Below are 24,725 nucleotides of genomic sequence, written 5' to 3'. Positions count from 1 at the left end.
ACTCAACGTCTCATTGGTCCATACAATGAAAGTGTTGTTTTGGACCCTTTTGACTTTCAGTGTGTGGACAAAAACAGTTAAAAATATTCCACAAAATCACAAAATGAAGAAACAACATATAGAATTTAAATTTTGGGGTGAATCATCTCTTTAAAAAATAACCTTATGATTTCATGCTGACTTTAAATGCTACAAAAGTAGCTATATTTAAATGTAGCTGAACTTACTGGGCATGTCTTTGTCAGTATTAAAAGTATTTCTAAAATGCACTGGATTTGAGTGTCTATTCAGTTGCACTTGAAAATCAGAAGTTGACTCTTTTAATAGCTATTACTGTATAAATGTCAAACTTAGGTTATTAATACCCTTTTTTATTCACCCACCAGTCACTGTAACAGTATACTGCCATAGAAAAGCCTTGAAACTTCTTAGTAGAACAATAAACACACTTAAAACAAGTGAGGCAGGGTTAACAAGTGATTTGTATTGTAAAAAGCGCTATATAAATAAATGTGACTTGACTTGCTATTGCTGCATGTTCGGAAGGTGCAGAACAGCAATATATAGTAGCAAAAGAGAGAGATTGGAAAAGAGAGAGATGCCAGATGAGGCCCTCTGTTGTTGTTTTTTTCCCATAATGCACTGCGTAAACTCTCCCGGAATACCTAATGTACTAACACACTTCAGCTACGGATGTGGCGAGTTATGAACTAATGAGCTAACCTTCACACATATGACCTCACACTGGAACTGATGCAAGAGTTTTTTCTTCTTTCCTTCTCTTTCTCTTTTGTGAGGAAAAGTCCAGCATCATTTGGACTTTTGGTTGTTTTCTTGAGGTAATTCAAATTTTCCTTGAGCTTTTGACATCTAAGAGGTCATCATGTTATAAGAATATCCTGTAAGTTTCAGAACTGAAAATGTCCTTGTTAGTCCAATAAAAGCATTTATTGACCACTAAAATACACTTTTTTATAATAATCAAGACAGCAAAGTATAAAAAAGCCCAACAAATCACGGTTGGACAGTTCATATTTGTTTGATCACTAGTAGAAACATCTATTTTAAGGTAGGTCTGTACATGTAGCAGCAATCTGGCTAACTTGTTCACTGTAAAAAATATTTTCAAGATTTGTTATCACAACATATTTTCTTTTGACAAATCAACTTTATAATAATTTATTTAGTTGAGATAACTTATTATTTTGAGTTTCTGACGGTTAAATTAATCTCCTTCATTGTATTAACTCACTTTTTCCAGTTCAATCATCTTAAATTTTAAGGGAACCCAGGTTACTTACTTTTTTAAGTGAAACCAACAATATTTTTTTTTACAGTGTAGTAATCACAACATCTTTTCTTTTGTCAAATCAACTTAAATAATTTATTTAGTTCAGATAACACATAATTTTGAGTTTCTGATGGTTAAATTAATCTCCTTCATTGTATTAACTCACTTTATCCAGTTCAATCAACTTAAAATTTTTAGGCAACCAGGTTACTTACTTTTTTAAGTTAAACCATCAATATTTTTTTACAGTGTTGGTAAGAAAAGAAAATCTCTTTTAAAATGTAGATAATTTCTTTCAGATTGTGACATAAATTTCTAAGCACCTTTGTGATTGATAAGACTGATGATGGGCATATTCGTGTATGGACTCATTCTCCAGCCACCCCCCACCACCTCAGAGGCTGCAAGAGTCTTGAGGTGGTTGGTGAGTGACAGATATTGATTGTTCACAGCCAAGATTTAGCCCGGCACGGCCACACATAACGATTTTAAAGGAACGGTTCAAGCTAAAATAATAATAAAAAAAATGCTCTGATTTACTCATCCTTATGTCGTTCCAGACTCTTATCTCTTTTCTTTCTTTCCTCCTTGAAACCAAAAAAGGTAAATAAACATTACCATGAAAGCAGTCATGCTCTTTGTGTGAGGAGCAGACTGAAATTTGTTAACCCATTTTTTGGTTTTAAATCACAAGGCTTTATGTGAATTGCATGGGTTCTTTCTATATAAATGCATTGGATTCAGACACTGTATGATAAATAAAAGAAGAACCGATTTAGACAAAAGGTTATTAATGATATAAAACCTCAGAGCTAAGAGCTTGTCTCATCAATCAGGCATGAAAGCAATTAAGTACACTAAGATACCGCTAGTACAGGCCTCTTCTAAGTGATATGACCCGACCGTATACAATATGCATTACAGTCAAGAGTCGGATGTTATTTACACATATCCGTTTAAGAGATATAAATCTATTAAATATTGCTGCAAGTGCGCATTTACAGAATCATTGTGTGTTATTACTATGCTAATGGGAAAAACATATTCATGTACAGGATGCTGGGGCATCATACGTTTTTGTAATTATGTAAAGGTCTTTACTGATCCATTTTATGCTCCCTATAGCTGAATAAATCTTATTATTAACCCTAATCCTTTGAACAGTAGTGTGTGTTAGAATATATAATACAGTTTCTCATATTTTTATTATTATTATACTTTGAAACATTTATAATTCACTGAATTTACTTCCAAACCTTGATAACTGTTTATAAAAGGTATATACCGTGTTTGAGTCTTTTCAATTAATCAGTGGATCCTCCAGTTAACAAAATCAGTCTGATATTCCATAAAATAAATGCATATAAATTTCAAATAATGTGAATTTATTTTTTAATAATTGTATTATTATTTTTTCAAGATGTGCTGCCATCAAAAAATGGAAATAAATACAAAAAATGGAAATAAATACTTGTGCAGACCAAAATGCCTGTGCCTTCAGATCACTTGGATGTGGCTGTGGTTACAAAAGGTAAATATAAGATAAATACTGTTCGTTTTCTCACAAAAAAAAAAAAAAAAAAACGCTCCTTTTGTATCTTAGGCCATCAATTTGTACTTACATTTACGAGTCATTAAATCATGTTTAATTTGGACTTCTATGTGCATGCTCTTTGAGGTGGATACCTCCATTATATGACTGACAGACAAGAATGGGTTGACCTAAAAATATCAAAATTGAAAATATTGTGGAAACAAAGACACATCTTGGATGCCCTTGAGGTAAGCTAAAACGTATCAAAAATTAATTTCAAAATGAACTATCCCTTTAAGCAGACAGAGTCTACTAATATTCTAATGACTGATAGTTGACATGTTGCTGCAAAGATATGTAGGCTATATTTAGAAAAATGTCTAAAGAAGACCATCAAAATAAAGCATTACCCATATTTTTAGCACTGCAACAGCCTTTTGACTGATTGGAAATAAAACATTCATTAATGTAAATAGGATAAAAATGTAAGTATAATCGTTGTGCCAATTTAGAGGGAAACGAAGGCGTTGAATGCAACACATTGAAGAGACGCGTTAAATACAGCAGAAAAGAGATAGGCTCTCGACGTCTTCAAACAGACGTGAGTGATGAGAGGGAGGAACAAACTAGTTCCTGACAAGCAGAATGAGACGACAACGTGAAGAGGCAATTAAGGAGGGAACGGAATCAATAAATACCAGTCAAGCCATTATTTCGCCCTCTATGAAGGGGCAGTGCAAACTGACGCGCAGGTGACAAAGTGGGTTTTTGAAAACCTCTACATCCGACCGACAACTGAACTAGCGTTTATGCTTTCGCCATCAGTGGCTGTGACAAGTTAAAAACGCCCTGGCGTTTTGGAGGACTTGTGTGCTTTGTTTTCCCGCCGCAAGTGAGTTTATTTGCGTTGACTTGCTGAGATCTAATGAAACTGACAGTTAAGTAGATCAAATCTTCTGCGATTAATTGACTGTTCTCTGCTGTTTTTTTATTTTCGTTTTTGAGAGGAAAAAGGGAAGCTTGAAAAGGCTTTTCTCGAATGAATGAGCTCCCTTAAAAGCCATGTGTCAGACTCAGTAGCATTAAATGTTAAATGTTTCGTGAAATATTTTTAGCTACCCATTTGCGATGTTTCACCTGTTGTAAAGATGAATGCTAACAATTCCTAGTTAGTATATACGAACCCGGAAATGTTTTTTTTTGTTTGTTAGTTTTTGTTCTTTTTTCCCACTTATAACTGTCAAAGAAGTCAATCATTACTGATTTTATATGAGCTCAGCAATACAAAACAGTACTACACAGAGTGTCAACAGACTCTCAACAGGTACATTTATTTCTTAAAATGTCTATAAATTGTAACAATCCTTTTCTCTTTTTAGTTAACATAAGTGTGAGCAGCTCTGTTCAGTTAATAGTCATCTTCTCTTCACCACAAAGCAACAGAGAGATAGAATTTATGATCCATATTCTTAATTTTTTTTTAATTATGACCTTATGCCTAAACATATCATCTACAAAAAAAAAAAAAAAAAAAAAACCATTAACTTTTTCATTTTAACATGAAAGGGCTAATTCTGCCCATTTTTGCTAATTTTGGCCTTAATGAACAGTTGTTTTTACATGATCAACTGGAAGAGACACAATGTAACTCTAAACTCAATTTCTTTATTTCAGATGCTGTCACATATCATAGCCTCATCATCTGCAGAGAGAAACTGTCACACAAAATACACACATAATGAAGCACGTAAACACATCACAGGGAATGTGAAGATATTTTACTGAACCTTGGTCTTCATTACATCTAAATCATGTTCAGTGTCAATTGTTATTTATTAATGTATTCAGAGAACAACTATTAGATCACTGTCATTTTTGCCACAATTTTCCATGTCAATAAGAAATAAAAGTACCCAATTGAAGCAGCATGCTGTTTATATATACATGCTGTTTATATATAACCCAAATAGATATAGAGGCAAAGGCAACAAGATAATAAGACCAGGCAGTTAAGGGACTAAAAAACGATATTAATAAATAATATATTCAAATAATTCTAATATGAATAATATGAAGATACTAATATTAATGAAAATACATTTCGTTGAAAAGGTTATATAAGAGTTCAGATGCAAAAGCCTCTAAGTGCCATTTGAAATTTTCTTCTAGAATGATCATTTTTATCAAGCTTGTATATTTAAGTTCAGTAATTTCACTTAAATGGCAATGAAGATTACCTATTAATTGTCATTTAAGTGAAATTACTGAACTTAAATACACAAGCTTGATAAAAATGACCATTCTAGAAGAAAATTTCAAATGGCATTTAGAGGCTTTTGCATCTGAACTCTTCATATACACCATTAAGATTCTAGGACATTTAAAGCATGGTTCTTTATGGAACCTGATAAAAATGGTTCTAATTGGCACCAAAAAGGGTTCTGCTATTGTCACAAGCCGGAGATCCCCATTTGGTATTGTTTAGAACCATTTTTTCTAACCAGTGTAGACAGTGCGTAGGCTCACAGCTGAGGCTGTCTGGCAGAATATTATACTGTCAAGGTTTATCACAATCTTGTCTTGAGCTTGTAAGTAAGTTATTTTTTCCTGTCAATATAAAGCACCATGGGGCTAAAAACTGATGCTGGACCTTTGACAAAAGGAAGCAATTTATTGAATGCCACATAAAGTGATGTGCATGAGAGAAATAGCATATTTATTTCAGAAAGGTTAATATTTCACACCTTTGAAACTTTGTATATGCATCACATTATCCCCGAACAACACATTTAGCACACAGGTGAATCTTTAGAAAGTGAATTAAAATAACATCAAAGGGCTCCTTGATGCATATGTTGCCGCGGCACAGCACAGAGATGGCGATGATGTTGCGTTTCACAGTGTTAAATGTTGTATGTGCACACATGGTTCATGTACGGGGTCCTGCATAGGAAACAAGCAGGAAGTGAGAATGACAGATGGTTCTGTTCCTCCGCTCTGTCAAGCCGGCTTCAACCCCACGGCTCTGTGGCTCCGTTCCTCTGTATCTCTCATGATGAGGAAAGATGGGGAAGGTCAGCGCTTCGACAGAGGGTAGCAATGTGAAACAGACACCTTCCTGCCTGTGTTGTATGTATGAGAGAAAATAGGGGGAAATGTTAAGAGAGAAAACGGTTAGGGAGTAACTTCTTATTAAAGGGGTCATAAACTGGCTTTTTAATTTTTTCTTTTTGTCTGAGGTCAACTTTTACATAAAAAAAACATCAAAATGAATGAGTAATAGGCTATTTTCTACCCTAGATTTGAGCCCAGCTCAAACTCTCGGTTTGTCATCATTAGGTAGGCATCTATGTTATTTAGCTATGTGTGTAATGCGCAAATCGGTGGGCGGGGCTAAACCAGCCGTGTTGAAGTAGGCGTTGATCATCTTCTGCGAGGGTGGTGTTTTATCCTCTTTGACGTCATAGTTCCCCACTTTGAAAAACGATGAAAACACGCTGAACCTGGTGTATTGGACTAACAAGGACGTTTTCAGTTCTGAAACTTACAGGATATTCTTATAATATGATGACCTCTTTTGGAAAATTTGATTTCTCAGTTCATCACCCATTTAAATACCAAACCAGTTCTTATAAGAACGTTTAAAAATGATTTTCAGTGAGAACCAAATATTTTATTGTGCCATAGGAGAACCCTTTTAAGTTCCTCAAATAACAGTTTATTTTGTAGTTTGTTAAAATAATCCAGTTTACTTTTCATTGTTGTCTGGTCTTAAATTGTGAATGATTAATCATGGCATATTGCAAAACCAAAAAGGTTTATACTGTACACAACCGTTTCAAAGTTGGGGTCAATATCTAATTTAAATCTTTTGGAAAAATATATTTTGCTGAAAAATAAAGTAAAAACAGTAGTATTATGAAATATTTTTTACGATTGAAAATAACTGTTTTCTCTTTTAATATAGTATAAAATGTATTTTATACCTGTGATACAAAGCTGAATTTTTGACAGCCTTTACTCCATTCTTTTACTGCACATGATCCTTCAGAAAGAATTAAATTTTTTTTAAATTATTTATCTAATTTCTTATGTTCAATATTAAACTGCTTAATATTTTTAAACTGCATTTTTTTTTAAATAAGTCTTTTGGAACAATGTAAAAGTTTAATACATCCTTGCTGAATAAAAGTTTGAATTAAAAAAATAAACAACAATAACTGATGCTAAACAGTGTTTTTTTATTTTATAATTATTATTATTATTAGTATAGTAGAATCGTCATTGTGCAAAAGGCTCATTAATCTGGCACAATTAAAACCTCATGTGTATTAAAGTGCATCCACAAGTCAATTTTAGTTGCATCTTTGTATTGGTGCTTTTAAATGAATAAATGATGGCTTTTCCTCTGCTAATATACGATATTTGAACCATCGTGCTGATCTGAAGAATCTATAATGTAACATCAAGAACCTTTTTAATCTCCAAAGAACCATTAAGTCAACTCAAGAAGCCTATACAGCAAAAAAGTGCCCACATAAATAAAGTTTAAATCAGAACAAACTGCTTTGGTAACCAAATTTTTGCTAATTTGACTTTTTCTCTTATTCCTTTCTAGTTTCACACTAACTTTGTTTAAAAATAACCGTTAGAAACCGGTTTTGTCGGTCCCAATCTCTTAAGGGGAATATCCTTCATGTTTCTGTAAATTAGAAATGGTTTATTTCTACAAGGGGAATTGCTTCTGCATTAAAAGATAGCGAGCATCCAGTATGCTTCATTGCTGTTTTAACCAGGGCTTTTAACATGTTTGCTCATCTACCAGAAAGCGGACAAATTAGGGTAAGCTAGTGGATGAAGCTTAAGTGATTCAGCATCAAATATTTATCATGTGACCACATTGAATATTGTGGGGAAAACAAAGTGAGGCCTGCATTTAGCTGTGGTAATTTGTAGCTAAAGCACTATTTCATAGTACTATCCATTTGTCTTAGTTGGCTACTACATTAAAATGGGCCATATTGCATCATTTGCATTTATTTTTCTGCATTAAACTATATTTGAGTAATACTTGCACATTGAAACACTACTCCAGGCCAAGGAGACCATCATTTACATAGTGTTGCTTTCTGGCCTATATTGCATGCATATAATCTATGATATTTATGGAATGTTATTCTTTATTAATATTTTAAATTAATTTTAGTTGTACATTTTCTGTTTTAATTTTAAAGGTACACTATGTAAGTTTTTACAAAGTGGTTAAAAAAAGAAAAAAATTGTTTTGGTTGTGCTTCAGACTGTGTTCGGCTGAAAGAGAAAAGTCCTAGGATGGCTTTTGGGTGAGTAAATTATGGGATAATTCTCATTTTTGGGTGATCTATTCCTTTAGTTTGTGGCCATGATATACAGTATAGCCTACATATTTTTTCCCACATGTTGGGCTCCGTACTGCAGTGAAGCAGGGTAAAACAAAAACTGCTTTTGTAGAAGGATTAATTTTTTTTTTTTTAGTTATTAGAAGGATTAATTTTTTTTATCCTATTAGAAGGATTAGTTATTTTTATACTGGTTTACTGTGGGAGAGATAATGTAAGATATATCTGACCTTAAGATTTTTACCGCCCTTCCACTACAATTTTGGAGCGAATCAGTTTGAAAATAAATTATGTAATTAAAATGTAAAATTTAGTCTCTACACCATTTCAGTCCCATCAATACTAATGCTAATGCGATATTCAACATTTTAATTAAGCTATTAACAATGCTTAAAATAAAATCAATTCAGTTTGTTGGAGAAATAAAATCCTTTTCACCATTACACATTCCCTTCTCTGTTCTCTGCAGTGCAAACACTTCCTGTCGAGCAAAAGTTTTGTTTTGTTTTCCTTTTTTGGATTACGACACTCTCAAAAACAATAGATACTGGTGCCAGTCATCATTACTCGTTGTGCGATAATTTTAATGAGAAATTTGTTCCTTTTGTCATGTTTATGGAGACCCAGAAATGTCTAATATGCCACAGAAAAAAAGGAAGAGAGAGCTGTAGAAATGAGATTGTGAAGGGAATGATGAGTTCTTTTTTCCCCCTGTGTTAAGGACCACATTGCTCTCAACGGATAAAACAGGTTTCACACTAAAACTGAAGCAGGATGTGTGTTTATGCTACTAATTGTATAAGGAAAAGAATGCACTTATGTTTTAAATTTAATCAAAAAATTATTATAAAATTGCTACAATGTGAGCCACTTAATTTGACTGCAAGGTACGTTGTGTGTGTGTGTGCTCTATTAAGGCTGCACGATTAATCGCAATGAAACCGCACACGATTTGGCAATGGCTGCGATTAGTTTCTGCGCAGTTTGTCGGTAGAGTTTATCGGTAAATTATCGGTAGATTAAATTTCGGTAAATTAAATTATCTGTTTATAATTATCTGATTATAATTATCTGATTAATTATCGGTAGATTAAATTATCGGTAGAGTTTATCGGAGTTTAGAGTTTATCGGTCGGTAGAGTTTATCTGCACAGTTTTTTTTCTCACATAGACTCGCCAAATATGCTCCACTGCAAAAGTACGATAACCACCGCTGTAGCTGAATAAACAAGATTGAAACGCTTTGATTAAACATGACTAATAAACACACGACTGCCTTATTGTGTGTAAGAACCCACATCATCTCACAAAAGGATGCTCAACTGTTGTTGTTAAAGGGGTCATGAACTGGCTTTTTAAATTTTATTATTGTTGTCTGAGATCAACTTATGACGTTCACTTGGTTTTTGCATTCAAAAACATCAAAATGAATAAGTAATAGGCTATTTTGTAGCCAAGTTTTGGGCCTATCTGAAAAACGCTCGGTTTTTATGGGCGTCTCGCACTGAAGACTTGGAAGTAAACGCCCACTGCTGTGAGTGGAGAACAGTTTTGCATATTATAATGAGTTTCAACTCACCCTTCGGTGTTCTGAAAACGTCCAATGTTGTAAAATGGCAACCGGAATGATTCGCCCGTACATGTTCGACCCAGAGTCGGCAAAGCACCGTCATTGTGTGACCTTTCTTTGTATAAAATGTGGTAGGATCAGTAACAATAGTGTATTGAATTTATATAACTGAATGACGTTATCACAAAATGCCATATACCTGTAACAAGTTCTGGCAACCAAAGAGAAAATATATTGAGTAGCCATACAATAAATGAGTCCGTCTGTCTGTGTTTATATTTATTATCCCTCAGATACACCATTATATATGTTGACCTAAATATAGGCTTACATACTGTCTCTATAAAGTGTTTTCCCACTCTATAAATTATTATGGACTCATGCATGTACTCGTAAGATATGAGTTTACTATCAACATGGTGAACAACTGTATACTGTTTATTTTATTGTATCTTCAAGCAGTGTAACGCAAATTATTTCATCCTGCCTGCAGACCAGTTAATCACAGATACTTTCAGGATGGATGAAGTCTAATATACCCATGTTTGAGATGTCTCTTGCTTGGTTTTTCCTTGTTTGGTTTTTCCAGGTGTGGAAAGGAGTGTAGACACAACATTGGCATACTTAGTGTGGCCTTCAGGGAACTGACGTCTTCGTATTTCTTGTTTTTTGGACTCCAAAACTCTCAGCTAAAGTAATAAGAGAACATGAAGATGTCAGTCCCACAGTGGTGGTGATTTAGTACTGAATGTGCAGATGGCTGGTTGTACATTAATTGTGTGAGGTTCTGGTGGGGCAGGACACTTTGACTCTGAACCACTCAGAGTTCAGAGAGCAGGAGCATCAGATATCAGATTACAGTTGAGTAAAAACCCGATTCCCCAGCAGAAGAACTATGATTGTGACCCCAAAGGGCTGTTTTTCTCATTTAGTTTAAGGCATTTGTGTTTATATTATGCCAAATTCTACCATTGGTTGCTGCTCACAAACAAATATTTTGTTAACTGTTCATACAATTTTGTTACCAAAAATGTACATGTAAACCGATCCATAATGTAGGGGAAAGTTCAGTATTTCTCAGAATGGGTTTGCATATACTTTTTGTAGCCAAGACTTTAAAACAGGCCTACATGGTTAAAAAAACAACAACTAGCCCCACAGCACATTCCACGCGGCTTTTTTACACCCTTGAAAGGCACTTCGGGAAGAGTACGTCATTTGCCGGAGCGTTCCAAACGAAGCGAGCAACTGAATCCCTTTTATGAAGGGCCTTTTCACAGGTCCGTTAGCGAAGGGGACATGCAAAGGTCACTTCAAGGAAGTTATTTAATTTATTTATAGTGTTGGTCTTCCCTTCAGAGTGAATAGGGCATATGGATGCTCTCTTCCAATTAGATTTGTCCCCCATTCTCTACTAAAATAATATACATGACAAGAGCTCAATGCATTCACAGTCTGTTGAGTAGGCTAATATAATATTATTTGGAGAGAAATGAGACTTGTTGTAAGGAGTTACAGATTTAATCAGTACAATTTTATTTTAACATCACACACCCTGACCTTTTAAAAAAATATTAGCCTAATAAATTAATAAATTATTATTAATTTCATTTTTTGAAAGGCAGTCACAAAATCAGTAAAATAGTTTAATATACCCTGAAGTTGTTTACGGTTGTATATTCGGTGCAAGGAAAGTATTTAGTATGCCTACTTATTTTACATCACAGCAGATTTTAGTCAGAAGGCATATATTATTTTATATAAAAAAAAGTCCGTTTTTATAATTTTTGACATCAGTAGGCTATTTGTCAAAAAGGGCTATATTTATTGCTTTGTAGACGACGTGCAAACACTGTGTTTGGTGGCAGTGTTTTGCCTGTTGCAAAATGCGTTATTTTCCAGTGCCAATTTGATCGCTTTTGCCGTTATGCAGGTGCGTCAGTTTTTAATCTGCCCAGTAGGTGGGACTTGATGCTCGGATCATGGACTCTCTCTCTCTCTCTCTCTCTCTCTCTCTCTCTCTCTCTCTCTCTCTCTCTCTCTCTCTCTCTCTCTCTCTCTCTCTCTCTCTCTCTCTCTCTCGACTGCGCTCTGACGCTTTAGTCTTCAAGCCGGAGCTCCAACAACCTGAAACTGCTCGACAAACATCACCGTGGAGACGGGGAAGCTTGTACCATGCAGCCCGTAGAGGAGGACAGACTGGGACCGTTGATTTTTGAGCCCTTTCTACATTGACGGAGTATTTCCCCCCTCTTTTGTTGGGGACATTATTGCGATCTCATTGATCTAACATACCTTTACTCCCATCCACGCACCCGCGCGCGCTCTCGCATCACTGGACGGATACGCGGAGCGCTTTCGATTCTGTTCCCGTTGAACACTAACCCCCCTCAAGGAGCTAAAACATTAAGGGAAACACCTGGAAACATGGATTTATTTTCCACCCCACCTCGCGTTTGCTGGTGGAGGATCCTGTTTCTCCTCAGCATCTTCCAAAATTACATGAGCTCCATGCTGGACTGCCCACCGACCTGCACTTGTTCTACCACTGACATCTTTTGCAATAAGTCATACCAAGGGAATTTCCTTCCCCTCTTGGCACTACAGGACACCGTGAGCGACGGGAATACCACTAACAGCCTCCCGGACCTGTTTGAGAACATCTCCTCTATGTAAGTCAAGCGCACAAGTGTCCATCACATGTTGAGTCCATGTGTGCATCGAGATCAACTCTCAGCCTCCCACTCACTCCAGGCTTTGTGTTGGTGTGTGGGATGATTAGAAGGGTTTTGATGACGGGCAGTTGCTTAAATGGATATAGAAGATCTATTATGCATGAATTGAATGTCCATATTAAAATCAGCTGTTGGATATTTGCGATTCCATTTTGCACAAAGTATACCGTCCATGCTAAAAATTCCCAAGTGCATTGGGGACAATTAATTGCTACATCTCAGCATAAATGCATCTTTTTTTTTGGCTTCACAGAGAGGAGTCTTTATTGAGGCTGCTTTGTATTCAAGACAGGAATCCCTAAAGGAATTTTGTCACATTCGTGAGCTTCGTGAAAGGTGCATTGTGCTATTAAAGAGAGATTTAGAGAGAGAGAGAGAGCGAGGAAAAAAAGGTTTGCATGAGTTTCAAGTCACACACCGGTGTGCATCGAGATTTTAATATCACATCTCATTTTTGCTTTCATTTCGGCTGATGTTTCAAGTCGAATAAGTAATAGAAGACAGAAACATTAATGCTGTAATAGCTATATGATGGTCTTTTTGCTCTCTGATGGTTTCTGGATAAATAAGAGAGCTGCGTAATGGCCCTCAACTGATCCGAGCAAATAAATAATAACGCCCGGAGCAAAGAAAACATTAACGTCGTTGTCTTAAACCGGCTTTGGATGCCAAATAATGACATTTTGCATTTCGTTTTGCCATATTAAGACATCAATTCTCTCTCTCTCAAAGTTTTTTTCTCATATGGGCCACCTTGTGGTTCAGCACTGGTTCTCCTGGACATGACACCAGTATGGATGATGTTTTTATTATGCAATAGGAATAATTTAAGGTTACAAATGTACAAAAAGCAAGACTGATCATGTTCCCTTTGACATAATTTCAATGCCATGCAGCACCGAGAACAGAAGAGTGCGCTTTAGTGGAACAAAAACCCGATTGATGATTGATTCTTTGTTGGGAATTGCCTACAAAGGGATGCCATGACAACCCTATAGCGCTTTGTGGCGGATTCTCATTTTTCCCATTGCATTCTATCAGGCGAATTGCATAATAGTGTGTGCAAACTGATGCATGAGCTCAACAGTTTCTCACAGCCCCGTCTCCAGTCACTTTGTAAGACCACTAGAGGGGATAGTGGCAACCTTTTCCAACATCTAAACTGGAAAGCATGCACCGATCAGGGAACATGTCTCGAAAGTGTGCCTGTCCTTTCTCGCTTGTTTGCTTTAGGCACAAGATTTCATTTTGTGTAGCAGCTGTATAGAGTTCAGCACCCCCTGATGCTGGACAGCTCCCGTAACTCAGTTTCTTGTCTTCCACACGGCACATTTTGTTGGTTTTTCTTATTGACACCAAGTTCTGGTCTTGGAGGTTCTACAAATAAATTTATGATAAATAATGTCCAACATCCAAAATGTGATGCGGGTTACTTTAGGAGCAGGATTGAGAGCTTTCCTGAAAAAGAGGCCTACGTTTTTATTTGGCATTCCCTGACGAGTCATCAACCCACTTTTATTGTATTTGCTCGACCTTGACCAATTTACAAATGATGGTGATGCTCTATCAGGCCAACTAGCTTTAATGTTTCTATTACAGCTAAAGAAAGGCCAACTGAAACCTTTCTGAAGTTCGAGGGCATTTAGAGGAGAACAAGCGGGGCAAGTTTTACACAGTTTTACAAGTTTACATGGGGAAGCATTGCATTTAGCTTTTGAGTTGAAATGTACATACGTAAAATTGTACATAAATATCAAGTCAGGACAGGTTTTTTTATATTTATTGTCCTCCCCTCCCCCATATATATATATATATATATATATATATATATATATATATATATATATATATATGAAGAGTTCAGATGCAAAAGCCTCTAAATGCCATTTGAAATTTTCTTCTTTAATGATGATTTTTTATCAAACTTGTATATTTAAGTTCAGTAATTTCACTTAAATAACAATTAATAGGTAATTATCATTGCCATTTAAGTGAAATCACTGAACTTAAATATAAGCTTGATAAAAATCATCATTAAAGAAGAAAATTTCAAATGGCATTTAGAGGCTTTTGCATCTGAACTCTTCATATATATATATGTTCACTGTAAAAAATATATTTTCAACATTTGTTATCACAACATTTTTTCTCTTGTCAAATCAACTTAAATAATTTATTTAGTTCAGATAACTTATTATTTTGAGTTTCTGATGATTAAATCAATCTCCTTTATTGTATTAACTCACTTTTTTCCAGTTCAATCAACTTAAAATTTTAATGCAACCAGGTTACTTAACTTTTAAGTTAAACCAACAATATTTTTTTACAGTGTACTTTTAAATTGGACTTTTTCATGTATTTCACAATTGTTTAAATGTAGCTTGAAAGGAGTTAATTTCCTTTTATACTATAGGCTATTTAAATGCTTTTATTTGGTCAAAAATACATCAAATGTAATTTATTCCTGGCATGACAAAGCTTCAGTGTCACATAAATCATTGTAATATGCTGATTTTACTGGAAATATTTCCTATTATAAATGTTGAAAACAGTATTTTTCATCATTCAACTGATTAATATTTTTGTACTATACCCCTTTTCAGGATTCTTTAATGGATAAAAAGTTCAAAAGAACATCATTTATTTCAGATTGTCTTGAGATACTCTTTAAAAGTCTTTACTGTCAATTTTGAATGATTTAATGCATCGTTGTTGAAGAAACATATTCATTTATTACAATTCACAAGGTATTTTAGCAAAATGTTAACTTGGATAATTATACAGAAATGAACTAACTTTTTAGGAAATATTCACTAGACTTAAAAGCGTAAAAACTATCCCGCTATTTTCTACTTATTGAAAAGTGCTTATATAGCATTACCACCAGGATTTGTGCAATGCAGAAAACTCCAGGACAATTATTTAATTATATGCAAACAATAAAATGTTCCTGCATACAGAGAAACCAAAGTTAATTTTGGTTTTGTTGTGGTAGTGTAGCTTTAATACAGGTGCTTTTCATTTAGCAGTGGCTCAATGCATGTGCATTATAATTAAGCATCCAGTGTTTAGAATATTACTAGGCCTACTTTTTAGATTTTACATTGGCCCCAAAAAAGATTTTAGAAACCTAAACCACACTTAAACACCAATGACAATCACTGTAATACGTCTTTCTAAAAGTTCGGTTAAAATTTTAAATGAAATTAATTTTTAACCCAACATTTGGGTTTGTCCATATTTTACTCAATTTTGGGTTAAAACAACAGCATTGTTTAGAATGTACATGTAACACATTTCACATATAGAGGTGTACTTTTAAGTTTAGGTTTAAACAACTGTTTAGATTCTGGAATGACACTTGAGGGAAACCGATTTCACACGTCCACCAAAAGATGTTTTGTAATCTGTCCAAAATACTTTTTGGGGGGCCACTGTAACTAATGTAGATTCGTATTGGTTGGCGTCACAGCTGGTTGAGGACAGATCCATCCATTTTTGCAGTTTTTTGTGTAGGTTTTTGAATAACCTCAAGAGAGAATAACCTCAAGTAGAGATTATCATGCTTGCATATGTGCGCAGCTTTTACAATATTGTCCTCCCCCAGCTTTGCTGTAGTCTTCTGTTTTGTTGTGCATCACAGTAAGCAAGGACCCTTTAGTGTTGATCATTTGTTTGCATCAAGCCTATCCATTACGCTAATTGTCTTTTTTTGTACTCTCAATAATGGTATTTCTGTATTAGCAGCACTATTCTTTTATTTTGCTAATGGAATGTCATAATGCATGGCCAGAATATGAACAACATACCAGATCTCTCTTATTTTAACTCTTTATGCTACAGCAAAAAATGCTTATGCAACTAGACTGCTATTTTATCATTGCATTTATATTTGCTTAGTATTTTTAAAAGGGGCCTATTATGTGCTTGTACAAAGTATTGATTTTGTATTTGAGGTCTGCTAAATTTTTTTTTTCGTGAATGTTAAAAAAAACATGTATTTTGCATATTTTACATGGTTGCATCTAGTGGTCGACCGATATATCGGCAAAATATTTGCCATTTTTAAAATATCGGCATCGGCAGATAAGCTTTTCCGATTGGCCGATGTGTTAAAAGTGGGACTTTTATTTTGACGGGCGGCGCTGAGAAGAGAACGCAGCGCCTGATCAATGATCACATAGCGCTCGCTCACATACTTGGAAGAAAACTCAAGACTACAATTGAGCCGTTTCAGGGAGTTTGAAACAGTGCGGATATAGAGAATAACTCCCTTTGGAGTGACTGTGTAACTTTGCAGACATTTTTCAGGCTTAAACAGCAACATTAAACAAAGTTGAACGTGTAAAAAGTCATAATCGATCCCCTTTAAAACCAGAGGATTTTAACACCTCAAAAGCTGAGATTTATTAAAGGGATAGTTCACTTTGAAAGCTTACCTCAAGGGCATCCAAGATGTAGGTGTCTTTCTTTCCACAGTATTTTCAATTTTGACATTTTTCAGTCAAACCGTCGTTGTCTATCAGTCATACACTGGAGCCTAAGGGGGTACACCAAAAAGCATGCACTGAGAAGTCAAAATTAAACATGATTTAATGACTCGTAAATGTAAGTACACATTGATGGCCTAAGACACGAAACGAGCGTTTTTTGTGAGAAAACGAACAGTATTTATATCGTTTTTACCTCGTGTAATCATAGCCATGACAAAATGATTTGACGGCACTGGCGATTCGGTCTGCGCATGCGCCGGAAGTGATCGCTTGCGCGCCTACGTCACTCTTTGATTTCAGAGATTTTGGAAGTTTTACCTTTCACTAGACATATTTAGATATACGGGAAACCGCAATGGAAGATGATTTCGGTATATCTAAATATGTTTAGTAAAAGGTAAAACTTCCGAAATCTCCGTGTAAATATTGAGTGATGTCACACGCAAGCGATCACTTCCGGCGTAACATTGAACTGATTCAGTTCGGTTCAGTTGGACATTGCACAACTGATTCAGATCACTTGGACGTCACTGTGATTACACGAGGTAAAAACGACATAAATACAGTTCGTTTTCTCACAAAAACCGCTCGTTTCGTGTCTTAGGCCATCAATGTGTACTTACATTTACGAGTCATTAAATCATGTTTAATTTTGACTTTTGGTGGACCCCCTTAGCCTCCAGTGTATGACTGATAGACAACAACGGTTTGACTGAAAAATGTCTAAATTGAAAATACTGTGGAAACAAAGACACCTACATCTTGGATGCCCTTGAGGTAAGCTAAAACATATCAACAATTATTTTCAAAGTGAACTATCCCTTTAATAATTCTGAGTGCAGTGTTGGTAATGGAACGGGGGAATTTATCTAGCACTAGAAAGCAAGACGCACAGCACACTTGTTATTGTTGATTGACCATTCCATCTCCATTTAGCCATGCCAAGGTTTCTGTATCTATAGACCGGCGTCTGAGAGCCTAATTTCATGTGTGATTAAAAAAGAGTGGATTAGCAACAGTCTCGGATAGGCCTAGTTGAAAATGAGTCCCCGAAATCTAAATGGCGGTGCTTTGCAAAGATCTCCGAAGCTCAATTACTTTGAAAACGATTTCTGGTGTAAAGTGCCCATTGCAAATCGGCACCCATAAAAGCCATCAGCAATGTCACATACCCACTGATAGATGGAAAAGGTATGAAAAATAGGTGCTCATTGAAGAACGTTTTAATGGAAATTCAAACGCCGTCTACTGTATACTGATGTGTTGTGCTCGTCGCTGTGCGTAAAGGGGGGTGTGTGTTCTTTCTTTTCGTTTTTACTTCTCTCGCCTGCCTGCTTGATTGATGCTTTCAGGTAATCAAACAATAGCTTCAGGGCACAAATGGATTCATAATTACACTCCTCATGTGATGAGAGGTTATGCGACACTCTTTAACTTTCTTCCTTGAGCAGGAACCGAGAAGGGAAAGTTTGTTGCCTTTTTCACTTGGCAGAACGTTCACTAAGCATTGGTGGATCATCAATACTCAGTGTTTTTGAAGTCTTATGCTTCACGATCTGTGACTCCTAAGGTGCCTTTTGTTCTGGCAGGTGTGGTTATGTGCAAGGCCAGCTCATTTCAGCACAGTCTGTCTGGCAGTGGCTGCTGGAAACCATGTTCGAAGCTGTGAAATCATCCATGGCATATGTTGTGCTGGGAGAGGCAGAGAAAGGTGAGCAGGGTTATTATCAGAGTGGCATATCTAAGGAAATTCAATGGAATCTATTTCGCATCAGCATTTTTTAAAAATAAAATGTATTGTCTCATGCCCTGGTTGTAGTATCCGTGTGGGAAAGGTCATGGAGATAGGGATGGCTATGGAAATTACTGTTCATGGAATATAAATTCATGGAATTTATTCAGTGGGTTTGTAGACGTCATAAGAACATGTCAGTGTCTCAGCGTCTCAAAAATGTTTATAGATTCAATTTCTACTGTTCTTTTCTTTTCTTTAGGTTAACAGTTTATTCGAGGTCAATTTGAGGTCAAATGATCTATCTATCTATCTATCTATCTATCTATCTATCTATCTATCTATCTATCTATCTATCTATCTATCTATCTATCTATCTATCTATCTATCTATCTATCTATCTATCTGTCTATCTGTCTGTCTGTCTGTCTATCTGTCTATCTGTCTGTCTGTCTATCCTTCCGTCCGTCCGATCTTTAAGGGTTAATAATAATATATTTAAGGGTTAATAATAATATTTTTATTTTTTAATTTAAATAAAAAAAATTCAAATGGTAGTTTAATTTCAACATTTATTTATTTATAAAAGGGTGAATATCTTCAAGTTAAAGGATGATTCCAGATTAATTTCAATTCTAATTAAAACTTGCCTTATTATTATTATTATATGCATATGCAACATTGCACTTTCTTAGCCCCCAAGCATACAGGATTTGCAGTCATTCTTAACAAAACGGATATTAAAAAAAGGGGCGAGGGATGGTAAACGGCAAGCACCCATTGATTTGGAAATCAGCAATCCTATTTCTTTTATCCTAATTACCTGAAGCTCATTTTACGTGATTTTAACAACTTGAAGGTAGACACTTTCGAAGGAGCGTATAAATCCAATAGCATCAGCATTGCCTCTTTTCTTGTATTGCTTTAGGTTTAGTAATTGTTATCTGTTGCAAGAAAATCAAACTGACCTCATGCATAACAAAACTACTGCTGTTTGAAAACTATTTGGAAGACAGGCTTATTAGCTTAAAGGCTTTTTCAGTGATAAAAAACATCCTTTCACTCTTGTTTGCTAGTTATGGGCCTTGTGAAGTTGAAACAAAGTCCCCTTTCATTTACTGTCTATATATTTACACAAAGGTGCACAGGTGCAATTTGGCAATTTTGTCGGATCAAAAGAAAACTGCTGCCTGTATTTTTCAGAAATGGTTGTGTTTGACATTCTTAATCTAGAAAACATTGCCAGTGAAGCATGCGTTATTATTAAAAGCTCTTTTTATGACCTATTCTTTGACCTTCAGAGCTTAAAAAGCTTTTTGTTTATCATTAGGCTATGATATTGGTGACATAAGCACACGCATGAATGAGCATGTCATGTACATTATTATTTTCAATAATATTTTAGATACAACACCCTTTTAATAACTCCGGAAAACAGCTGAAAGTATGCAAAGCTCTTGCTAATGTGCAAATTATGGATTTTGAATGAGCTCATGATGGATCTCGGGGCGCGCTGCATGGACTGACCCGCTATATCCTTAATAAAGTAATGGGAAGTGTCCATTTGGTTGACCCTGATGTTCATAATGTGTCTGGAGGCCCTCTTTATGATAACCATAATGGCAGAAAGATCAATAGAGAACGGTCTAACCTCATAGACCCTCATGATGTGGATGCAGATATGAACATGTGACACATGCTATGTTATCGGGAGACTGTCCCAATAACGGATTTGCTTGAGTTTTTCCATTTTACATGTTGCATTGGGTGGCTGCCTTCAGTCATAAATAATTCCAGCGTGTCATTTGAAATGGGGCAGCGTTTACCGTGTGGTATCGATCGGAGATTCATTCCGTAAAATTGAAATGGCCAGTTTTTGTAATGCGGGATTGATGGAAGTCATCCAAGGTGGAAGATCTGGTGAAATGACCTGCATATAGTGGACCTGTATTGGTTTTCGGGTAGTTTAGTTATATTTGTATTTGAAATGGAGAAGCACTTAACTAAACAACAAATAAATAAATAAATATTTGTTTATTATTAAGATAGTTATTATTATCATTAGGTAATATTGTATAATAGCATTATAAATACATGCATATTTATTTTTTCTAATTATAACAATAATGAACATACAAATCCCAAAATTAACACACGCAACAACATAATTTGTAATCGCACCATTTTTTCTTTTGTCAAATCAACTTTAATTGATGTATTTAACATAATATTTTAGGTTTCTGGTGATTAAATCAATCTCCTTCATTGGATTAACTCAATTTTTCCATTTCAATGAACTTCAAATTTTAAGGCAACCAGGTCACTTCATTTTTTTAAGTTAAACCAACAATATTTTTTTACAGTTAAATGTACAGTGTCTCATATCTTTCTCTTGTACTAAGTCATGATGAGACATGAGCAAGTTTATCAGTGCAATGAATTCACAAGAATGCAGTTCTAGCTTCTGGCTATATGTGACACTAAATAACAGTAGGAAGTTGAGGCAAAATGATTGCCGCTGTTGCATTGAAACAGTGTGGTGCAAAAATATGTACCCCCCCTCCTGCTGCTCCTACAAATAAGTTACACATGGCTTTTGTCAGACCCCACACTGGGAACACTTCTGTTTGCGTGTTTGATGGGTAATCGCTCCCTATATTTAGCTGAATGCACTCTGTTGTAAAAATGACAGCAAGAGATCTCAAGGTCACATGGCTGTTGCTAAATGTAGGTTTGCAGATATTTTGGGTAAGCACGTCATGAAGCTATGTACTTTATTTTATTTATAATTTATTATTTGCGAAAGGCTGGTTTAACATGATGGAACTTTTCCGTCTTAATGCCATCGTCCTGACATCCAGAGAGCTCTCGTAGTGACTGTAGACTACGATAAAATATTGATCACTCTCTCTCTCCTTTCAGCACATAATAAAACCTTTTACCTCTTTGCCTCTTTAGAAGACAGAAAAATAAAGTTCCATCTCTTTATGACTAGGAAAATTGTAAATGGACCATTTTTGCAGCTCTTTTTGTGTGCCAGTGAGGCAATTTTTAGCCACTGTCGATGATGAAATTTAATGATACGCAAGCACATCTCAGCGATTTCCCCCCCTCAATTTAATAGAATTTTTATTGATTGGGCTGAAAGTAATAGAATAACAGTGACAGTGACATTCCAATCTAACATATTCACCACTGCAGATAGCGGAAAATACAAAGGAGGGAGCTTTGGGCTTCAATCATGGGCATTGGAGGTAATTTCGTCCGCTGCTGTTTTAGATTTCCTTCGTTTTCATTTTCTCTTATTCCCCGTCTTGCTCTCCCATCCTCGCCTTCATTATTTTTTTTTTATCCCCCCCTCCTTGCCGCTGATCTTTTATTCATTGCATGGCTAATGAAGCGCCTGATAGACTGTAGAACAGTGTGGATGATCCACAGCAGTTTATTTCCGTGCTATAGCTGGCAGAGAGCAGATGAGAGGCGTCCACAGGTAGGCAGTAGCGGCATCTTTAACCGCGTACCCTGCAGGTTTTATGCTTGCCTGCCTTTTACAAAGGACTTTCATACCTGGTATTTTCTTTTTCATTTGGAAAGAAAGAATACCAGACCCTTTACACCTGATATTAACACGCATTTCCATTGATGAGATCTCATCAGATAGCACTTGACCGCATTGAAAGACAGAATTAGTCTCTGACTGCACGCCCACAGTCCCTTCTCAGTCTGGGTAACTCTAATCTGATTGGCTGGCTAATGCACAACATCCAGGAGTAAGTTTATGTAAGCAGTCCTCTTGTACTACAAGTTGTGTAACACGATACCCTGTTTATTTAGTAAGCGCTTTTAAAGGGATACTCCACTTTTTTTGGAAATAGGCTCATTTTACCACTCCCCCAGAGTTAAACGGTTGAGTTTTACCGTTTTAAAATCCATTCAGCCGATTTTCTGATATTTAGAAGAATATCAGTAACCAGACAGTTTCTGGTCTCATTGACTTCCATTGTAGGAAAAAAAATATACAGTACTATGGAAGTCAATGAGACCAGAAACTGTCTGGTTCCTGATATTCTTCTAAATATCAGAAAATCGGCTGAATGGATTCGAAAACGGTAAAACTGAACTGTTTAACTCTGGGGGAGTGGTAAAATGAGCCTATTTCCAAAAAAAAAAAGTGGAGTATCCCTTTAAGTTTTCAAGGTTATTTAATCTCTGGTGTGATTGTTCTGTTAGTACTGTTCATTTGAATAAGTGTCCATCAACTGCAAGATGCTATCCTGTCAATATGGGCCAACATTTGTAAAGAATGCTTTCAGCACCTTGTTGAATCAATGCCAGGTAGAATTAAGCAGTGATGGGGAAGTTACTTTTAAAAAGTAGTGTATCTCTTTTCTCGTTACTTCTTAAAAGAAGTAATCCGTTACTTTACTAAATCACCCCATATTTACGTTATTCGTTACTTTTGTGTTACTTTTATGTTTCTTGACTTTGGGCAGAACCCAATATCTGTTCCTAAATGTGTAGGCCTACTTAAAGTTGTACTACGCATAATGCCATATATAATGCCATGCATTTATCACAATTTTGAATATTTATGAATAAATGCCCGTTAATGGATATGGCATATGCATGGGCGGCGCTATAATGAAACTTATCTTGGATCTTGTTATTTCGACATAATAAGGGGACATTCTAAGCAAAATTAAGCATTCTTATAATGGTTTTCTATGGGAGGAAAATGCTTAACGTTTTCTTAAACACGTTGCGGTCATAGTCAGGGATCATCTGATTTTGTGTACATACTGTAGTATAGCCTACTTAATTATGATTTTAGGCAAGGCAAGTTTATTTATATAGCACATTTCATGCACAATGGTAATTCAAAGTGCTTTACATAGAAGAAATTCAAATAATCAAAAGAAATAATTAATAATTATTAGAAGAATTATTAAAAGAATAATTAAAACAGTTTAGAAACAAAAATAAAATGAAGTACAGGAACAGTCGGACGAACAGTGGCACATGCTCATTCAGTAAATGTATAGCTAAACAGATGTGTTTTGAGTCTGGATTTGAATGTCATTTTGAATGATTTGAATTGACTTCATTGGGAACCAAACGGTTCAAGGTCCAAACGAGAGTTTCAGTGCAGCTTCAAAGGTCTTTAAACGACACCAGACGATGAATAAGGGTCTTATCTAGGACCCTTCGAGTCATGACTCGAAAAAAAGATTTGTGCTTTGTGAGCATTTGTGCTTATAAAACTTAAACTTTTTTATTTATTTTTTAAATGGCCGATCGTTTCGCTTGATAAGATCCTTATTCAACGTCTAGTGTCGTTTAAAGCCCTTTGAAGCTGCACTGAAACTCTCATCATTTGGACCGTTTGGTTCCCATTGAAGTCCATTATATGGAGAAAATCCTGGAATGTTTTCATCAAAAACCTTAATTTCTTTTCGACTGAAGAAAGAAAGACACTTTTTTTTTTTTGAAAAAAGTTAACTACTCCATAAGGCGAAATGGGTTCAAACACAGTATTAGTATGGTGTTTCTAATAATCCTTTAGGTGAGTGTATATCGTCAAGTCAGTGATTTAGCATATTCTATCATGATAATCTATAAATCATGTTTCCAGGGGTTGGGTTTATGTAGTTGTAGTCCTTAAAAAGCAACAACCCCTTTAAACAGGGTTTATCTGAAGATCCTCAGCACTTCCATGTTTTAAATCTCTCTAAGCTCTTTACACCTGTAGAGTTTATCAGGTAAGCCTGAGCAGGCAGACTCAACACATTTGAACTTTGTTGTAAAGAGGCCTCATAAGATGTGTAAACACAAGGCTAATGGCTTCCATGGTGCTAGTTCTCTCAGATGCTCATTGCTATTCACAGGTAGCTACAGTGATAGGAAAACAAGAGTGGGCGTCAAGAATAGGATCGAGCGTCTTAGAGGGCACCTGTGCCAGGCGGATGCAGGTTGGGTTTAGCTGCGTATCTCT

At 35.7% G+C, this 24,725-nt stretch overlaps 1 protein-coding gene across 4 annotated transcripts in view; it reads left to right on the top strand.

The window, feature by feature from the left end:
* Nucleotides 1-11,883: 11,883 nt before the first annotated feature.
* ntrk3a (neurotrophic tyrosine kinase, receptor, type 3a) overlaps nucleotides 11,884-24,725 on the top strand; it is a 219,439-nt gene continuing 206,597 nt past the window's right edge. For all 4 annotated transcript variants that reach the window (XM_039647923.2, XM_039647921.2, XM_089127992.1 and 1 more), the window contains exon 1: nucleotides 11,884-12,445. In XM_039647923.2, coding sequence (XP_039503857.2) covers nucleotides 12,201-12,445 — 245 coding nt within the window. In that variant the 5' untranslated portion in view covers nucleotides 11,884-12,200. The remainder of the gene's footprint in view (nucleotides 12,446-24,725) is intronic.

This window comes from Pimephales promelas, chromosome 25, assembly GCF_988280905.1.
Source record: "Pimephales promelas chromosome 25, fPimPro1.hap1.1, whole genome shotgun sequence".
NCBI lineage: Eukaryota > Metazoa > Chordata > Actinopteri > Cypriniformes > Leuciscidae > Pimephales > Pimephales promelas.
Note: the sequence above shows the minus strand (reverse complement) of the source record. Positions and strands in the feature narration are given on the sequence as shown.